This window comes from Mustela nigripes, chromosome 16 (genome assembly GCF_022355385.1).
Source record: "Mustela nigripes isolate SB6536 chromosome 16, MUSNIG.SB6536, whole genome shotgun sequence".
Classification (NCBI taxonomy): domain Eukaryota; kingdom Metazoa; phylum Chordata; class Mammalia; order Carnivora; family Mustelidae; genus Mustela; species Mustela nigripes.
In genome coordinates, this window is record NC_081572.1 from 20,742,645 (window position 1) to 20,762,692 (window position 20,048).

General features: G+C 41.4%; 2 protein-coding genes across 2 annotated transcripts; both read left to right on the forward strand.

Annotated features, from left to right (window-relative positions):
* The first annotated feature begins 648 nt into the window (after nucleotides 1-648).
* Nucleotides 649-4,776, forward strand: LOC132003209 (keratin-associated protein 3-3-like). The gene is made up of 2 exons (XM_059378552.1): nucleotides 649-916; nucleotides 4,580-4,776. The coding sequence occupies exons 1-2, from the start codon at nucleotides 649-651 to the stop codon at nucleotides 4,774-4,776; spliced, it is 465 nt and encodes a 154-aa protein (XP_059234535.1).
* An 8,769-nt stretch (nucleotides 4,777-13,545) lies between these two features.
* Nucleotides 13,546-19,838, forward strand: KRT40 (keratin 40). The gene is made up of 7 exons (XM_059378553.1): nucleotides 13,546-14,743; nucleotides 15,439-15,521; nucleotides 15,787-15,943; nucleotides 17,311-17,472; nucleotides 17,545-17,670; nucleotides 18,995-19,215; nucleotides 19,739-19,838. Exons 1-7 carry the CDS (start codon nucleotides 14,300-14,302, stop codon nucleotides 19,836-19,838), a joined length of 1,293 nt encoding a protein of 430 aa, XP_059234536.1. The 5' UTR covers nucleotides 13,546-14,299.
* The last annotated feature ends 210 nt before the right edge of the window (nucleotides 19,839-20,048 follow it).

The following is a 20,048-nucleotide window of genomic DNA, read 5'->3' on the forward strand; positions in this document are numbered from 1 at the left end:
GTGTCTTTTAAAGTTTGCCATGTTTCTCAATAGCATATTTCTCCATATTAATGTAAGTACGATCTTCAAAAGTCCCAACATTTAATACAATGTTCCATGTCGATTATATCTCAACAAAAAATTAAGTAATTTTTTTAAAGTCCCAAAGCTAAAAGAAAGTTACTAAACTTAAGTTCAACTTTTCCGAACAAGAATACATCATCAGGCCAATTGATACAGACAGAGGCAAAGAGAATAAACACTAAACCATCACTAGTGATAAGACCTACAAACTACAGGTATACTATTGTGCAATATTCCCCAGAAAGTCTGGTGTTGGAATTGTAATAGCAGAAGCTTTTGGTGATACATCATAAAGCTTGTGTTCCAGTCACAAATAGCAAGAGTAATCAGTTCAGATTTAGCAAGGAATTCAAATAAATGTTAATTAGGAGAATAGAGACTCTTTACAAGCATCTAAATGTCAAACCAATCAAAGGATAATGGGTACACTAATGTAAACAAGAACCAGGAAAGAAGCCTTCTGGTTGGACCAACACCCACTGGGGAGGGTATATAAGAGCCTCAAAGCAAGAGGAGACATTCACACCTTAGAAGCCTTATCTGTCGTTACAAGCAAATCAATTAAAAACACAGATTCCCAACACCATGGCTTGCTGTGTTCCCTGCTGCTGCAGTGTCCCCACCGGCCCCGCCACCACCATCTGCTCCTCTGACAAATGCTGCCGGTGTGGAGTCTGCCTGCCCAGCACCTGCCCTCACACCACTTGGTTACTGGAGCCAACCTGCTGTGACAACTGCCCCCCACCCTGCCACATTCCTCAGCCCTGTGTGCCCACCTGCTTCCTGCTCAACTCCTGCCACCCCACCCCAGGCCTGGAGACCATCAACCTCACGACCTTCACTCAGCCCTCCTGTGAGCCCTGCATCTCAAGCTGCTGCTGAATGATGGCTGCTTTGCTCCGTGCCTGACTTTGAAAGAATCAACCCAGAAGCTTTAGCGTTCACCTGTCTCTGTACCTGCAACTAATTGCCTCTGCTTTCCAAGTTGGAACAAGGATGACGTTACCCCTGCCAACCCTGGCTCAAAAAGAAACCAAGAGACTCTCAATGGCCAAGTGGTAGATATTAGTGATCAAGGGCAATTTGAATAGGTGGATGCTATTAGCTTCCCAAAGTTTTTCATTTCCTAATATTAAAGATTATCTTTCTTTGGGTGCTTTGGGAATTCTGTTTCCAGAGTTGGGTGGTATCTTTCTGGAAACTGAAGAGCTTCTTGATGATCAGACAATAAATTTTACATCTCTGGCATAGCACAAATGTCTACAATTATGTTTGTTTATTCCTATTAATTCATTAAATGTACTTCTCAGCCTTTTAAGAACTGAGAACATCTGCAAAACTAAAAAGTGTGACTGCAAATATTTCTTGCTTTTATTGTTCTTGTTGCTTAAAGAAAACTAAGTGGTCTTGCATATAAGATGGTCCACTATTTCAGCATACTTGCAAATAGACTTTTCCTGCCTTGTGTTCCCAAGAAATGGTTTAAGGTAAATTGGGAAGAACTGAACATGACATGAAGACATAACATATTAACTCCCAATGACCTAATGTGCTTATGCAAAAAAAAATTAATAACTTTATAACGTCATTATTCACTCAGTAAACAGTTATTAAATACCTGATTATGTGCCCCATATTTTATTGTTCCTGCTCAAAAGGAACAGATTGTCTAGCAGGTCAGGCAGATACAAACACAATACCCATTCATTCCTTCATACATTAACAATTATTTATCGAATGCTGGGCACCATATTATAATAAAAAAAATAAGTTCTACTAGAAGTATTAGCAAAGTGCTGTGACACCATAAAATTGAGGACAATTGAGAAATTAAGATTGTCGCCATGGTAATAAACAGGGGAAAGACAAAGACAAATTGACTTGAGCTTGTGGTCAAAGGGATTTGAAAGAGAAGAAGGTGTCAAAGATTAGGTAGTGGGGTTTTGTCACCTACAGAGCACAGGAGCAGAGAAGTAAGAGAAAATTAAAAAAGGATTTGTGGAGCATAACAAATAGCATGGAGGACATGGGGAGTTAGAGAGGAGAAGGGAGTTGGGGGAAATTAGAAGGGGAGGTGAACCATGAGAGACTATGGACTCTAAAAAACAACCTGAGGGGTTTGAATTGGCAGGTGGGTGGGAGGTTGGGGTATCAGGTGGTGGGTATTATAGAGGTCACAGATTGCATGGAACACTGGGTGTGGTGAAAAAATAATGAATACTGTTATGCCAAAAATAAATAAAAAATAAATTTTAAAAATAAAAGGAAATACTGTATTCTGCTCTAGATATGTGAACTTTGAAGCACAACTGTTTCTAAATGGGAAATTAGTGACCTGGAACTTGCCCAACAGTGTTCTAGAGAGAAAGAAGATGTATGAGGGAAGGTGCCCAAGTCTGTGTAAATGTTCTTATTAAGTACTTGCAAAGGGCTGGGTTGCTTGCACGCAGGATAAAATTCCATGAGGCTCACAAGAATGGCTTCTGGGGATAAAGAGGTGAATGGAGATACCAGATGTCAATCAGTACTAACAGACACCGAAGTTCCAGTACATGCAGAGATGACAAAGCTCTCAGTGCCTCTGGCATTCAACTGATGTTCCGGAAAGACACACCAAAAAGAGTAAAAAAAAAAAAAAAAAATCACAAATTGAGAAAAGAACACACCAAATTATTCTCGCTCTAGAAAAGTCTAAAACCAAGCCTGAGACAATCAAGAGAATCTTCCAGTGATTTAACTTCCTGTCAGAACAAAACTCAACATTCAACAATACCAAGACTTCCTGAAATATATCCTCCAGAATGAATGACATATTAAAAATTGTCAAACAGGGGTGCCTAGGTGGCTTAGTCAGTTAAAACTGACTCTTGCTTTTGGCTTGGGTTGTGGGCTCAGGCTGCAGGCTCTACACTCAGAGGGGAGTGGCTTCTTCTCCCTCTGCCCCTCTCCCACTGACCCACATGCTCCCTCTAATAAATAAATAACTCTTAAAAACAAAAAGAAAAAAGAAAACCCCACAAAAATTTGCCAGACATATGAAGAAGCAGAAAAATGTCATCCATAATAAAAAAAAAATCAGCCAATAGAAACAGGTCCATAGATACACAGATATTAGAATTAGCAGACAAGAATTTTATAACAATTACTATAAAAGTCATTATAAGTATTTTCAGGGACAAAGGGAAAGAGGAACGCAGTGTGAAAGGAAAAGAGTAAACAAGATGAAGAAGCTCACCAGAAAAGTGGAATTTTAAATTTTTAATAAAATTACAAGCTAAATTAAATTTAAATTATTTACATTAAGTGAGAAGCAAATAGAAATTCTAGAACTAAAAAGTACAATCTGAAATAAAGAATTCAGTAGATGGCCTTAACAGCAGATTGGAAACTGCCCATTAGGAGTGAGGTCAGTGAAATAAGAGAACTCAAAATAATCATAGATCAAAATTATCAAAACTAAAACAGAGAGAAGGGGACTGAAAAAAATGAACAGAACCTGAGCAGCCTCCTGTGGGACAGCACCAAGTGACCCAACAATTATGAAATAGGATTTCCAGAATGATCGGAAAGTGGGGCAGAAAGTTGGGTAGAAACAGGCTGATTTTTTTTCCAAATTTAGTGATATAACTTATTAAACTACAAATTGAAGACTCTCAACAAACCCCAAACAGGTAACACAACCTACACACAAACACACACAACCACCTACATATACCACAGCCAAACTGTTGAATAAAAAAGCTCAACAGCACGCCTGAAAGAAGTAAGAGGAGTAAATACACATTAAACAGAGGGCAGCAAAGAGAAGAACGTCTGACTTCAACTCAGACAAAAAACGGAGGTCAGAGGACAATCAAATCTCATTGTAAAGGTCCAGGAGGTGTGGGGGGGCGGGGGCTCGGTTTTATAGTTTGTAAAAACCACTTTTTTTTAAGATTTTATTTATTTACTTGACAGAGACAGAGAGATCACAAGTAGGCAGAGAGGCAGGCAGAGAGAGAGGAAGAAGCAGGCTCCCCGCTGAGCAGAGAGCCCAATGTGGAGCTCCATCCCAGTACCCTGAGATCATGACCTGAGCCGAAGGCAGTGGCTTTAACCCACTGAGCCACCCAGGCGCCCCTGTAAAAGCCACTTTAAGAATGAAAGGAAAATGAAAACATGTTGGGATAAAGCTAATAAAAAGCATCCATCTGAAAGATCACTTTGGAGTTCCGGTTCAAGGTGACGCCTGAGAAGCTGTTGCACGCCCCTCTTCCCACAGATACCCAGGGTTACAGCTCCATCTGGAACAACTTTCTCTGACAGAAACCTAAGGGCTGGCTGCGGGGCACACCAGGTCACCGAGGCGGGTAGGAGGCTGGGGCACCACCTGGCCCCCACCGCTGGGGTGATGGTGGGGGTGGGGTAGGGTAGGGGGGAAGGGGTGGGACTCGCCACCAGGAAAGAACTGTAAACCCCGAGCCTCTCCCAGAGTAGCTGTGCGTTCAAACCCCACATCCGGCATCCCAATTTTCAGACACACACTTGAAAGACAAGCCCCCAAAACATCCAACCCTTCAAACCAGCGGAGGCTCGCATCCCCAGCCCCACGCGACGGCCGTGAGAGAAAGGGCTCTCAAGGTTGCCCGCGCCTGGACTCACCGGTGCAGGGCCCAGCTCCAGCAGCCCATGGTCCCCGGACTTCGACAGAAGAGGCGCTCCCGCTTATATTAGAGCGTGGGTGGCTGAAGGGGCAGGCGCTACTCCACACACACACCCCTCAGCGACAAGCACCGACCGGAAGCTAGTGGGCGCCATCTTGGCGTGCTCCGGTTCGTGTTCCCGAGCTGCAGCGTTTCAGTCCTCAGCTGGTGCCCGGGTTTTTGCAGCCACAGCTGTCTAGCGGATGTGTCCTGATCACCTGGCTCTGGAGGCCAGCGGGGAGCTTGTGCTCCTGGCTACATGGGACTGTCAGAATCCGTGTCACCCAGTCACCCCGTCTGGCACCCCTATTTTTGGCAGTGCTACAAGGGGACACCTCCTGTGGCCCGTGGAGCTTACATTCATGTGTCCCAGAGGACTGTAACCAAAGGAGAAAGAGTTCTTACCCAGGAGCTTGGTCTTTCTAAGAAGCCTGTATCTGGGGCGCCTGGAGGGCTCAGTTGTTAGGCGTCTACCTTTGGCTCAGGTCAGGATCCCAGGGTCCTGGGATCGAGGCCCCTGTCGGGCTCCCTGCTCCTCCGGAAGCCTGCTGTTCCCTCTCCCCCTCCCCCTGCTTGTGGTCCCTCTCTCACTGTGACTGTCAGATAAATAAATTAAAAAAAAAAAAAAATAGAGGCCTTTAGCTAATCATATCTACACCTGAGGGGCAGGTTTCTAATTAAACACATACATCTATAATCCTTTCTAGGAATCTCAGAGGGTAGGCGCTATCTTCCCCCTCAGGCTCTGCAGCACTTCAGAGCACCACTATCCCCTGAAAGGGAACTTTACACATGTCCTGTGTCCGAGGGACACCCTAGATTATTTCACACTTTTGGGTTCCACGGGACTGTGGCAACAGGGGAGACAGTTCTTGGCAGGCTACCACCCCAAGAAAACCACAGGGACAAGCATTTCCCCGCCCCCTACTCTGTTCTCTTTCTGTGAAGAAGAGGCGGGTTGCTTCTCCTGGGAGGACTCCAGACACAGCACACATTTTGGGTTGAGTGGCTCTCAAGGAACATAGACTAAGGACACCATCTTGGCAGGCACTCTGCCTTTCTCCAGCTCAGTGGTACGACCCAAAAAAGGGCTTATACACTCATCTTGAGCCCCTATTTTTGTAACTGCGGCTCAGTGGACACCTCCAGATCACCTGGCTTTGCTGGCTGGTTGGGCCAGACTATATACAGTCTCACAGGACTGTATATATTTGCCTACTTTAAAAAGCTAATGCCTAGGGGTCTGGTTCCCAGTCACCCTGAGTCTAGATGCTGACTAAGATCCTCCTCTTTGGGGCACTGACAGGTCTTGGCACATCCTTAATGCTGGGAGCTATTAAAAAATATAATAGGCTACTTGCACAAGCACAGAGTTTGAGACACAATGAAGAGCCAGAGCAGAGCTGAACAACAAGGTTCATCTTCATAAGGCCACTCCTACATAAAGCCATCTACTGTATAGAACCTAGCATAAAGGTAAAGCAAGATGAAGAAACAGGGGATTATCTTCCAAATGAATAAGATAAAAATAAAATGGACTAAAGACTGGAATGTAAGATCTGAAACCATAAAACTCCTAGAAGAAAACATAGGCAGGAAGCTCCCGGATATAGGTCTGGACTATGATTTTTAAAATTTGATCCCCAAAGCAAAAGCCACAAAAGCAAACAAGTGGTACTACATCAAACTAAAAAGCTTCTGCACAGCAAAGGAAATCAGCAACAAAGTGAAAAGACAATCTGTTGAATGGGAGAAAATATTTATAAATCATATATCTGATAAGGTGAAATGTTCAAAATGTATAAAGAATTCATATAGCTCCATACCAAAACACAACCCAATTTAAAAATGGGCAGAAATTCTGAATAGACATTTTTCCAAAGAAGACATACAAATGGTCAATAGATACATAAAAAGATGTTTACATCATTAATCATCAGGGAAATGCAAATTAATACCACAATGACATACCATCTCACATCATTCAGAATGGATAGTACTAAAAAGATAAGAAATAACAAGTGGTGGCAAGATGTGGAAAAAATGAAACCCTTGTGCACTGTTAGTGGGTATGTAAATTGGTGCAGAAACTATGGAAAACAGTATGGAGGTTCCTACATTATGATCCAGAAATTCCTCTTCTATGTATTTGTCTGAAGAAAATATAATTTTTATATAATTTTGTATAATTTTTATATTTCATATAGTTCTATATTTTATATATATTTGTTGTATATAAAAAAAGATACATGTACTCCCAGGGTCTCCTGGGAGGCTCAGTCGGTTAAGTGTCTACCTTCAGCTCAGGTCATGATCCCAGGGTCATGGGATTGAGCCCATGGGATCAAGACCAGGGTTATGGGATCGAGCCTGTGCTGAGCAGGGAGCCTGATTCTCCCTCTTCCTCTTTCTCCCCCCTCCCACTTGTGCTTACTGTTTCTTACTCTCTCTCTGTCCCTCAAATTAAAATCTTTAAAAAAAAAAAAAAGATATGGGCACCTGGGTGGCTCAATGAGTTAGGCCTCTGCCTTTGGCTCAGGTCATGATCTCAGGGTCCTGGGATTGAGGCCCACATCGGGCTCTCTGCTCAGTGGGGAGCTGCTTCCCCTCTCTGTCTCTGCCTGCCTCTCTGCCTACTTGCGACCTATCTGTCAAATAAATAAATAAAATCTTTTTTTTTTAAAGGATATATGCACTCCCATGTTAATTGCAACATTATTTACAATAGCCAAGATACAGAAACAACCTATACCATACATGGAATATTATTCAGGCATAAAAAAGAATGAGATCTTCCCACTGCAATAACATGGATAGACCTCAAGGGCATAATGATAAGTAAAATAAGTCAGATGGAGAAATATAAATGCTGTATGATCACTCATGTGTGGAATCAAAAACAAACAAACAAATAAAACCAATTTGATAGTTATGAAGAACAGATTGGTTGCCAGAGGCAGGGAAGTGGGGAGTTGAAGAAATGGGTGAACTGTTTTATTTCTTTAGTTTAAATATATTGAATTTTAAAAATAAATCACTTTTTAATATAAATGAAAATAACTAAGTAAATACATTCTGAAGTTTATAATCTGGAAAAACTATAATCAACAAAGACAATAGCCTTCTAATAAAAAAGCATATATTTTTGTCATGATCAGACATTAGAAAACTATTAATAAATTTTACCAATACCATTTTTTCATGTCTCTTAGCCCATAATCATCATGATGCTAACACTGTTAAATGTTATCTGTAGTAATCCTTAAATGCTTTAAATTTCTTTTTAATTCAGAAGTATAATATTCTATTAAAAAGAGATGGGAATTGAAGAAAAACAACTATGAGAACAACTAAGAGAAAGTACTTCCAGAAAAAAACTTTCATTTGTGTTATAGCATGTAATAACCACCTTAGGAAGTTTTCTTTTAATTTTTACTTTTTGATAATTTTAAGTCAAACAATGATTTTAATTGCCACTTTTTTGTAGGGCCCGTGCATTTACCCTAATGGTATTTTCATCCACTGAAACCAATTGCCTTGGATTACAAAATGTTATCCCTCTGATGAGGGAAACACTGAATGAAGTGCTTTTGGTTTAAAATAGTAATTTTGCCACAGGAAGGAACACTGGAAATGGTAAAAATTTAGGACAGTGGAGAATGTGTTGCAAAGGGGCATATACTTTCTCCTGGATAAATAAACCAAGAAAAATAGGCAAAAGACTTGAATAGTTGCTTCGCAGAAAAAGATATCGAAATGGGCAATAAATGCATGAAAAGTTGCTCAGCATCAGTCATCAGAGAGATATAAATTAAACTATGATATTAGTTTAGATTAGATTATTTAATGTGAATGTTGTGTGGCTGCATTCTTGAAGAACTGTTTGAATGATGGTATTATACTAGAATCAGAGAGAACACTTTTACACTGACATGTTTATAATTAAACTATGTGGCAATAACAAATATTGATGAAGATATAGAGGAATTAAATCTCTCCTACATTATTGGTAAGAGTATAAAAGGGTATGTATAATCACTTTGGGAAAAGGCCTGGTAGTTTCTTATAAAAAGAAACATATACCTACTGTATGACACAACTAGTCTACTCCTAAATATTTATGAGAAAGAAATGAAATACATATCCACAAAAATATTTGTACAGGAATATCTATGGGAGTTTTATTCATAACATCCCCAAAGAAGAAATATTCCAGATGTTCATCCAAGGAGAATTGACACATTGTAGCATATTCATACAATGAAATACTCCTCAGCAACTTTGTGGGTTTTGTTTTTTTTTTGAAAGAAGGGAAGAAAGAGAGAGAGGGGCAAGGAGGGAGGATGGGAGGGAGGGAGGAAGGAAGAAGGAAGGAAAGAGGGAAAGAAGGAAGGAAGGAGAGAGGGAGGAAGGAGATTGGGAGGAAGAAGGGACTAGAGGAAGGGAGAGAAGGAGGGAGAAAAGGAAGGAAGGGAGTGAGGGAAGGAAATACTGTAGAGCTGGTATAAGTGACAACATGGATGAAATAAAAATTGTGACACTGAGCCAAAGAAATCAAATAAAAAAGTACACACACTGTGATTTTACTTATGAAACTCACAAATAGGGAATACCAATCTCTGGTAACCAGAATCAGAGGAGTGTTTACCTTTGGGAGGTGGGAACTAAGTGAAAAAGGGTACATGGGAACATTCTGGTATCATGGAAATGTTAGGTATCTTGACTGGGGTGAGGGTTACATGGGTACATGCATTTGTCAAATTGCATTTCAATATATGTAAATTTCATCTCAACTTAAAAATTTTGGAAGAAAAAAAGAATATGTACTTGGCAATTACGGAGGTATTGGGGACCAAGGTTGATTAACTGGAGACCCTACATGGGCATCATTTTACTATTTATAAAGTGAAATATATCCATATTGTTTATGCCTTGACAACTCCATGTAGAAGTGACAGGTTATTATTTTTCCCTACAGTGAGGACTAAGTAAGTCCCAAAGGAGTTGCATGACTAGATGAAGACAACAGAGCTAGTTAGTAAGAGCACTGGAACGAGAATGTAAATATGACCAGGAGGATGTCACTGTTCGTCCTCCACCTATCTTCCTTGTCCTGCAGCATTCAGCTTCTTTCCTTAGCAATTATGTGTCAAACAGAAACCTCTATTGAGCCAAGTGTTTATATTTTTAGCAAACACTTATTAAGGGCCCATTATATTGTGTCCCAAGTGCTGAGGATCAGACAAATAAGATACGCTGGTCTTAGAAGAGACTTTTCCTAAAAGGAGAAAGAACAGTAAACACAAAATACTGATAATGGTAAGAGATGTGACAACTGCTGTAACGGACATGTGTGCGATGGGAAAGCCTCCATCTCGGTGTGAGGAGCTAGACATCGTTTCAGCTGTCTTAACAGGTGGTTTCATCCAGGGTGGCAGAAGAGCAGTGGACCAAGGAAGCACCACCTACAAAGCTTGAAGGATGGCTGCAGTCTGGGGTTTGTGAGACAAAGTATCGGGAAATTAGCCTAGAAAGGTAAACTGGCACCAGATTGGAAAAGGTCATTTGCCAAGCCAGGAAGTTGGGATGTTATAGGTGGAAAGTGGCAAAAAAATGGATTTGCATTTTATTAAAGTGATTACAGCCCTTGTAGGTGGATGTTCTGAGGTAAGGGGCACATTACAAGAAGAAAACCATGATGTCATGTTATCATGACCTTTAACAGCATCTCTTTATTTTCTCTATTCCCAATGTCCCCTCCTTTGAGGATGATATGCCATAAAAAGGAATTCTGGGCAATTTCAATATTCTTTTTGTTGTTGTTTTGTTTTTGTTTTTATTTTTGTTTTTTCTTTTTTTTTTAAATTTATTTTTTATTTATTTTCACCATAACAGTGTTCGTTATTTTTTCACCATACCCAGTGCTCCATGCAATCCGTGCCCTCTATAATACCCACCACCTGGTACCCCGACCTCGCACCCCCCCGCCCCTTCAAAACCCTCAGATTGTTTTTCAGATTCCATAGTCTCTCATGGTTCACCTCCCCTTCCAATTTCCCCCAACTCCCTTCTCCTCTCTAACTCCCCATGTCCGCCATGCTATTTGTTATGCTCCACAAATAAGTGAAACCATATGATAATTGACTCTCTCTGCTTGACTGATTTCACTCAGCATAATCTCTTCCAGTCCCGTCCATGTTGCTACAAAAGTTGAGTATTCATCCTTTCTGATGGAGGCATAATACTCCATAGTGTATATTTGTTTTTGTTTTTAAGTAGGCCCCACACCCAGCATGGAGCCCAGCATGGACATTGAACTCATGACTTGAGATCAAGACCTGAGATGAGATCACGGATCAGACACTTAACCAATCGGGCCACCCAGGTACCCCAGCAATTTCAATTTACTAAGATAGGAACTAAAGCTATAGATTGTCATACAACACTACCTAATTAATCAAGCCCAAAATAAAATAGCCCTGTGTGCTGGTGCTCTCACTACTTTCCTCTCTCTCCATCCTCTCTCTTTCCATATATAACATTTTACAAATAGAAATTAGCTTAAGATTAAAGGAAATATTTCTTATTTTTACCTGCAGTTACTTTAAAATAATGACACATTGCTGCATTTTCATTAACTGGAATCTACAATAGACAACCAAGACATGGATTCTTTTCCAAGAAATCCTTCCTTTAATTCATTAGGTTACTGTGGAAATAAGAATTTTCCTTCAGAGATTTGCAATTTCTGATTTTCAAATGTTTTTGAGTCCTTGAACTCATGTCCTCTGCAAAAACCATCAATATACCGTCAGCACTCCAAGAACATGAAATGGGCAGGAGATATAAATGGACATTTCTCCGAAGAAGACATACAAGTGGCCAACAGACACATGGAGAAAAGTTCAACATCACTTGCCTCAGGGAAATACAAATAAAAACCACAATGAGATAAAACCTCACACCAGTCAGAATGGCTAAAACTAACAATTCAGAAAGCAGATTTGGTGAGGATGTGGAGAAAGGGGAACCCTCTTACACTGTTAGTGGGAACGCAAACTGGTACAGCCACTCTGGAAAACAGTATGGAGGTTCCTCAAAAAGTTAAAAATAGAGCTACCCTACAACCCAGCAAGTGCACAACCCAGCAAATAAATAAAGGTATATATCCAAAGGATACAAAAATAGTGATTTGAAGGAGCACATGCACCGCAATGTTTATATTAGCACCATCCACAATAGCTAAAATATGGAATGAGCCCAAATGACCATTAACTGATGAATGGATAAAGAAGATATGGTGTGTAAATATATAGTGGGATATTACTCAGCCATCAAAAACAATGAAATCTTGACGTTGGCAATGATGTGAATGGAACTACAGTGTATTATGCTAAGTGAAGTAATTCAGTCAGAGAAAGACAAATACCATATGATTTCATTCATATGTGGAATTTAAGAAACAAAACAGATGAACACAGGAGAACAGAAGGAAAAATAAAATAAGATAGAGAAAGAGAGGGAGGCAAATCATGAGACTCTTAAACATAGGGAACAAACTGAGGGTTGCTGCAGGGGAGGAGGGTAGGGGGATGGAGTAATGGGGTGAAGGAAGAGGGCATTAAGGAGGGCATGTGATGTAATGAGCACTGGGTGTTATATGCAACTGATGAATCACTAAACACTACCCCTGAAACTAACACCACACTATGTGTGAACGAACTTGAATTTAAATAAAATGATGAAAGAATAAAAAAGAACATTTAGCATTGTTGAAATGTAAAGAGAATCACTAAAATCAAACCCAACTCCACTCTGAATAATAAAACCCAAGAGTCTACAATGATACCTCCCAATCCTATCTGATCTTGGAAGCTAAGCAGAGTCAGTCCTGGTTAGTACTTGGATGGGAGAGTAATAAATCCTAAGAGGCTATTTACACCCATCTATTTAAAATCTCTTGGTTTGTTTTTGGTTTTGGTTTTTCCATTATCACCTACCTAGGTAAGAGTGTTCAGAGTTAGAAAAAGAGAAACAAAATTTTTCTGGATCATGAAAATTTTAACTTTGTAAGAATAGGGTTTTTTTTTCCAAATTTTAAAGTATCTGGAGGCAATCTGCTCTCCCACCCTTTGAAAATGAAATAAATACCACAATTACTCCAAGCAAAGTAAAAGAGATTATTCTACATACTGGAGAGGAAATTCAAGACATAGTCTTAAAAAGTTTTATCTCAGATCCCTATCCATTTGGTACTGCACCAGGGATTTCAACCAATGGAACTGCTGGTCTGGAACTCACCTTATACCATTTTATTCCCCAGTCCCATTATTTCAAATTTTTATACTTGTGGCCTTAAAAAAGAAATAAATAAGAGAAAACAGAGTCTATCTCAGGAGAGAAGCCTTCTGTAGCTTCTTAGCCCCTATTCTGAAGTATAACCCATGAGGGCTTAGTTTCCCAAGAGACTAAAAGATTATAACCTACAAATCATATTTCATTAGGGTGCCTGGGTGGCTCAGTGGATTAAGCATCTGCCTTCAGCTCAGGTCATGATCCCAGGGTCCTGGCATTGAGCCCTTCATTGGGCTCCCTCCTGAGCAGGGAGCCTGCTTCTCCCTCTCCCTCTTCCCTCCTCCCTGCTTGTGCTCTCTCTCTCTCTCTCTGTGTGACTCAAATAAATAAATAAAATCTTTTAAAAAAGAAATATTATTTCACTCTTATTATTAATACAGGTGAAAAACAGTATCCTAATCTAAAATATGAGCCATAAGAATGTGGAAAAAACAAGTTTCAGGAAATCAAAAATCACCACTCCAGATCTTAACAACCAATTTGTATTTTTGCGTTGAGGACACAGATTATGCCCATCAGTTATGTAAATTGACTTTTCAATTTGCGCACAGGTAGATATGGTTCATACACACACATGCACGCGCGCGCACACACACACACACACACACACATACTTTAAACCCAGTTCATACCTCACTCCTCTACCATGTGAACACAGCAAGACCAAAAAAGCATTACAAAGATTGATAACAACATAGAACATTTTATGATGGTGGCACAAACAAATAAATGGCATTTAATGATAAGTGATATGAATTTTTAAAGGATACATAAACAATTTCCAATAGATAAGAGTAAAATCTGTGGGAATATTATTTTCATTATTTGTAATCAATTGTATCTGTAATTATTGAGTGGCCAAATTTTTTCTGCCTTTCCATATTCTACCAAAAAGACAATGCTTCCTATGAAGATTTTCTGAACCAAGCATTTAATCCTACTGGCACATGGAAATAGTGTCCTTACTTGGTAACCTGAAGTTATGCCTCTTTTATGAGGCATAAAACTCTTCTCAGCAAACAAACAACACTAATGAATGTTCATATGAAAACTGGCACCAACAATGATAAACAGAACATCTGGTATATTCTGTAAATACTCATTTTGTGGGCTGTATAAAAGTCTCAGGAAGCAAAGAGACCTTGGGAGCCAGTCAGTTGGAGTTTCACAACTAGTCTTTGTTCTTCACATCTAACAGGATGACTTCTGACGGTTCCCCCACGTGCTGCTCTTCTGAATCCTGTGCCAGAGCTTCTGACTGTGCATTTGCTTCAACCTGTTCCGTGGACACCACTTGCCTCCCCAGCACCCCTGCTACATCCAGATGCCAGACTCCCAGCTTCCTATCCAGGTCTCGTTTGCCGACTGGTTGCCTCACACCATGCTACTTGGCTGGGACTTGTAATCCGTGCATGGTGGGGAACTGTGCTTGGTGTGAGGATGGAGTGTTCAACAGCAACGAGAAGGAGACAATGCAGTTCCTCAATGACAGACTCGCCAACTATCTGGAGAAGGTGCGTGGCCTGGAGGAGATGAATGCAGAGCTGGAATGCAGGATCCGAGAGCAATGTGAAGAGGACCTCCCACTGGTGTGCCCTGATTATCAATGTTACTTCGACACCATCGAAGAGCTCCAGCAAAAGGTCTGATGTCTCTCATTGCCCTAACCTGTGATTTGCTTTATCCTTATACTAAAAAAAGAAAGAAAGAAAGAAAGAAAAGAAAAGAAAGTCTGTTCTATGGAAGTCCCCCCCCACCCAGGGAAAGGGATCTTCCAAGAAGTAGTGTGACTTAGAGGAAAAGGTGGTGGGCTGAGCATCAGCAACCATCAGCATTAGCCATGGGGCTCCAGTAATCATGAAGTGGCCCAAATAAACTCACTCACATCTAGACTATGTCATCCAGAGAATGAGAAGAAAACTGTATGTAACACTGGATATTTATGCTGCTATCTTTAACATAGATATTGAAATATCATCTTTTTAATCGTGTAATATCATCCTTGTAATCATTATCTTTTCTTACTGATGAATTTTTAACATTGTGGATGGGGATACACTCATAATACAAACTACCTCGGGAGAAAAATCCAAGTTCAACTGCCAGGAATATTGCAAAATGTCTTAGATCACTGAAAAATTTTTTTTTTCTATTTCTTTTATAAATTGGTCCTGCTTTTCTCTTCATTGAAGTGACATGGTTAATAAGAAAAATAGGCTGAAAGCTATTTTATACTTTCTTATAAAGACTTCTAAAAGATGGCATAGTTGTTAAATAAATAGTTATTTACATTTCTTTCAAAGAGCCCTCTATTACATATAACTAACTTACTTACCAGATCTTGTGCACGAAGGCAGAGAATTCTAGACTTGCTGTACAGCTTGACAACTGCAAACTGGCTGCCGATGACTTTAGATCAAAGTAAGTTAAATTTGAATTTGAAAATAATTTATGGCTGCCCCTCTCTCTCTCTTTCCCCCAAAGTCTCTCACACATGCACGCATCTGCACACACCACCGATATTCTCTATATAAGCTTTACTTTAAGCTAAGAATGCTCACAAAACTCATATTTGTTATTTGGGATATGGCTTCCTTGAGTCCTTGTGTCACTCACCAGCATGCCCAGCACCATACGTGGTGTCTAGCAAAGTAATCACCATCTTGTATCTCTTCGGCTCTAAAAGGTACGAGTCTGAACTGTCTCTTCGCCAGCTGGTAGAGACAGACATTGGCGGCCTGCGGGGGATCCTGGGTGAACTGACTCTGTGCAAAAGTGACCTGGAGGCCCATGTGGAGTCTCTGAAGGACGATCTCCTTTGCCTTAAGAAAAACCATGAAGAGGTGAGGAAAGTGGTAAAATTGCGGAACAAATGTAGAAGTGACAAAGTCACACTGATAGATTTCATGTTGTGTATATAAATCTAACTTGGACAGATATTGCTAAAGCTGGAATGAGATTACTCGAGGCACCGTTACAGGATTTTTGTTCCCTTAGTGCCCACAGTTCTTGGTCATAACGTTTTGAAGAATGAAGAAGTAGACCAGATAAAAGAGTGGTGGCAGCAAAGCAAAATTTATTGAGTGATAGTATAAAGCTCCTGGAGAGGGAGGGGAACCGAGAGGGTTGCCGTTTTCCCTTTCCAGTTTAGCAGTTTCTAGAAGCTCTTTCCAGAAACTATCTTGAGCATCCTGAGTGTGGGCCTCCTGTGGCTTGGCCACTAAGGTGCGCTGATCAAGGCTTTGATGAGGCACCTGTCTACCTATCAGGTTATTGTTCATGTGTTGCTGGTCTTTGGGGCTGATATCTGGAGACTAACTGCCTCAATTTGAGATAGTGACCAGTGTTTTATGGGTAATTGTTTGTTTCAGGATATTTGGCAAAAGTCACTTCTGCAGAGGCTGCAAGATGGGAGGCTATTAAGGTCTTGTCCTTGCTGTAAAACAGGATGCTAGCACAGTTTTGTCTTAGCATCCTGATCCCAGTTTTCTTTTTGGGGACCCTGGCCCTCACGACCCAAGTATCCAATTAACCTCTAACAGCACTAACACTGTCCAGGCTGATCACTCCAGCATATCTCTGGATGTACATATGGAATGGCCCCCAGCCAGTAACAGATGAAAGAACCACTGTTTACCTGCCATTGCTTTTGTGAAGGAGGCAACTCTATAAATGGCTTTCCTTGGAGGCTTTATGCCAGATGTACCTCTAATCCATAAAGTATGAAAATCAGACTGATAAACACAGGGTATGAAGGCCATTTCAGAATGGGGATAATATTTGGGCCACTATTTTGAAATATTCTGTCTCTATAAACCTTTTCATAAAATATGAAGTATATGATTATCTCACATTGATGAAGCTACAGAGTGAAAAGTTGAATGATGTAACATCGTATATTTTCCCTTTGAGCATGTGATGATGATAATAGCATTTACTGAGACCTTCCTCTGTGCCAAGGACTTTCATAAGTGATTTATATGAATATTAACTTGTATCTCACACAATAACTCTCTGGGGAAGGCAAAATTATTATACCCATTCTGCAGATGCAGAAACTGAGCAATAAAAAGAGATTCAACCTAAGCTATCTGACTCTAAATCCCACATTTTTTACTCACTTCTCCAGAAACAGGATGCCCTTGGGATGTCAAAGTGAATTTTCTTCTCCAACCCTCTGTGGCTTTCTTTACTCCATTTCCTCTTTCAGGCGGTCAGCTTGCTCCGGGAACAACTCGGTGACCGACTCAGTGTGGAGCTGGACACTGCCCCCACCATCGACCTCAACAGGGTCCTGGATGAGATGCGTTGTCAGTATGAAACAGTGCTGGCCAACAACCGCAGAGACGTGGAAGAATGGTTCGCTGTTCAGGTCAGCATCTGGAGCAAGAAAAATGACAGGCTTCGTCCTTCTTTGCATCCTCTGATCATACCTGTGTTTCAGACCGAGGAGCTGAACCAGCAGCAGGTGTGCAGCGCAGAACAGCTGCAGGACTGCCAGGCAGAGATCCTGGAACTGAAACGCACAGCCAATGCTCTGGAAATCGAGCTCCAAGCGCAGCAAAGCCTGGTATGGGAAGGAAAGACAGCTCTGTTTTTCTCACTAAACAATCAGGCCCTGAGATGCTATCCCCTCTTCCATAACCCCAAGGAGAGACCCACAGTTCACAGGGCAGAAAGTCTGAATTTCTAATTTGCAACAGCTGTATTCCCTTGTTTTCCCCCAAATACTGCTGCTTACCTAGCTAGAAGCAGGGGTAATAGGTCAACAGCTTTGTACTGTCCCAGCAGGATGCCTGACCCTCCCTCCTGGCCTTGAGCATGATCCCCAGCACCTTCCAGAGTCAGAGAGAGAGAGAGAGAGAGAGAGCGCGCATGCAGGAGGGTAGGAGCAGGATGAGAGTGGAATCTCTGAGCCAAAGGCATTCAAGTATTCTAGTGGGTTTTAACTCTGTTTTGATATGGGCCATGTTCCCAAACTCATCATCATATAAAAGAATGGTATTCACACTTTGCATTCTACCACTACCCTAAAATTTCCCAGGATCCACACCTCAACCAGACCCTTCACTCACCCCACACCACCAAGCAACCAGAATACCATCCACTGGGAGCCCCTGGCTGGCTCAATCAGAGGAGTGCGACTCTTGTTCTCAGGGTCGTGAGTCTGAGCCCTACACTGGGCATAAAGATTATTTAAAATAAATAAACAATTTAAGAAAAAAAGAATACCACACTAGCCGCATCCAGTGAAACACCACTGTCTGTGCCACGTTACAGCCTAGGGAGACTGTCTTGGTGAATAATAGCTGCACATTCATCCTCTGAGAGCCTTAAAAGCCTCACAGTAGCTTTACGGGGTAAACCCCTTTATCTATAACCCCACTATATAGATGAGGAAGACTGAGATTCAGATTACATAGGGGCCATGCAGTTTTTTAAGAGGCAAAAGTGGAAGCTGGATCCAGCTGGTTCAATCCCAGAGCCTTTGCTTTGAACCACTCTTTAGGGCTCCTCCCCACCTCAAGCCCACACTCAGTTTCTCCTCTCAAATGCTGTTGACCCTCCTGAAGCTACATCCGAGTATGTTGCAGGTTGTAGTGAGCACAGTGAAGGTAGGAATAACTAACCCTTATACAGCTTTTAAAAATTTTTCCAGGCACTATTCAAAGTGCCTTACACATATTAATCCATTTAATCCTCACAACCATCCTATGAGTTAAATACTTTGCATTACCCATTTTTTAATAGAATAAAACGGAGGCTCAGAGAAGCTAAGTCATTTTCTCAAAGTCACACAGCTGCACTAGGGTAGAGCAAGGATTTGAAAGCAGCGCTCTGGCCCCAAGACTATGCTAAACAGCCCTCCTGAATACACTCTTTTCCTTCTGCAGACAGAATCTCTGGAATGCACTGTGGCAGAGACGGAGGCCCAGTACAGCACCCAGCTGGCCCAGATACAGTGCCTGATTGATAATGTGGAGAACCAGCTGGCCGAGATCAGGTGTGACCTAGAGCGGCAGAACCAGGAGTACGAGGTGCTGCTGGACACAAAGGCCCGGCTGGAGTGCGAGATCAACACGTACCGTGGTCTCCTTGAGAGTGAGGACAGCAGGCAAGTTCCACATGATTATTCTCCAAATCCCCCAAGTCACAAAGAGGCTCATGCAGGAGAATCCTGCCTCCTCAAGGTCTGCCCAAGGTGAAACCTCCCTAACGCATTAAAGAATCTCCTTACAAGGGTAAAATACAAACAAACAAAAAATAGCTCAGGCTAATCACATGACAGTAGAAGTGTTCAAAAGTATTCAGAAGTTCAAAAGCGGAATGAGTATCATATATAAGATTCCACGCTGGCGATCTCCCTTTGTTCCTGTCTGGCACCAAAGGGAAATCAGGAACATGCACAAGACAACATCTGCAAGTGAAGTAAACATGTAAAATTGTATTCAGCTGGCGTAGCTGCAGTGCATATGGAACTGCAATGCTGGGTCCAGGCTTGACATAGGCTTAAGTCAAATGTTACTCGGCGAAGAGTGTTCAGAAGATCATTTGCAGGGCAGATATTGGCATGACCTTTCCTGAGTTGAAATTCTATCCAGCTTTCCCTTGTTAAACCTGGTTCAAAATTTCCACAGGCTCCCCTGTAACCCGTGTTCTGCCATAAGCACATCAAGCAACACCTGTGAGCCTTGCTCGGCGTATGTGATTTGCACGGTCGAAAACTGCTGTACGTGAGCGCTAAACCCCCTGTGTGTTGGATGGAGGAATCAAAGTCGGCGGGGTCCTGGAAATTAAAAGGGGCAGCACAGACAGCTGCACCTGAAAGTCAAGAAGGCATTTCTACCCTAAACTTGTCCTCTAAACATCCTCACTATATTTCTGCTTTATCATTTCCTCTCCCGCCTGCTTGTGATATTAGAGCAGTCTATAAAACTTTCTTGCTCC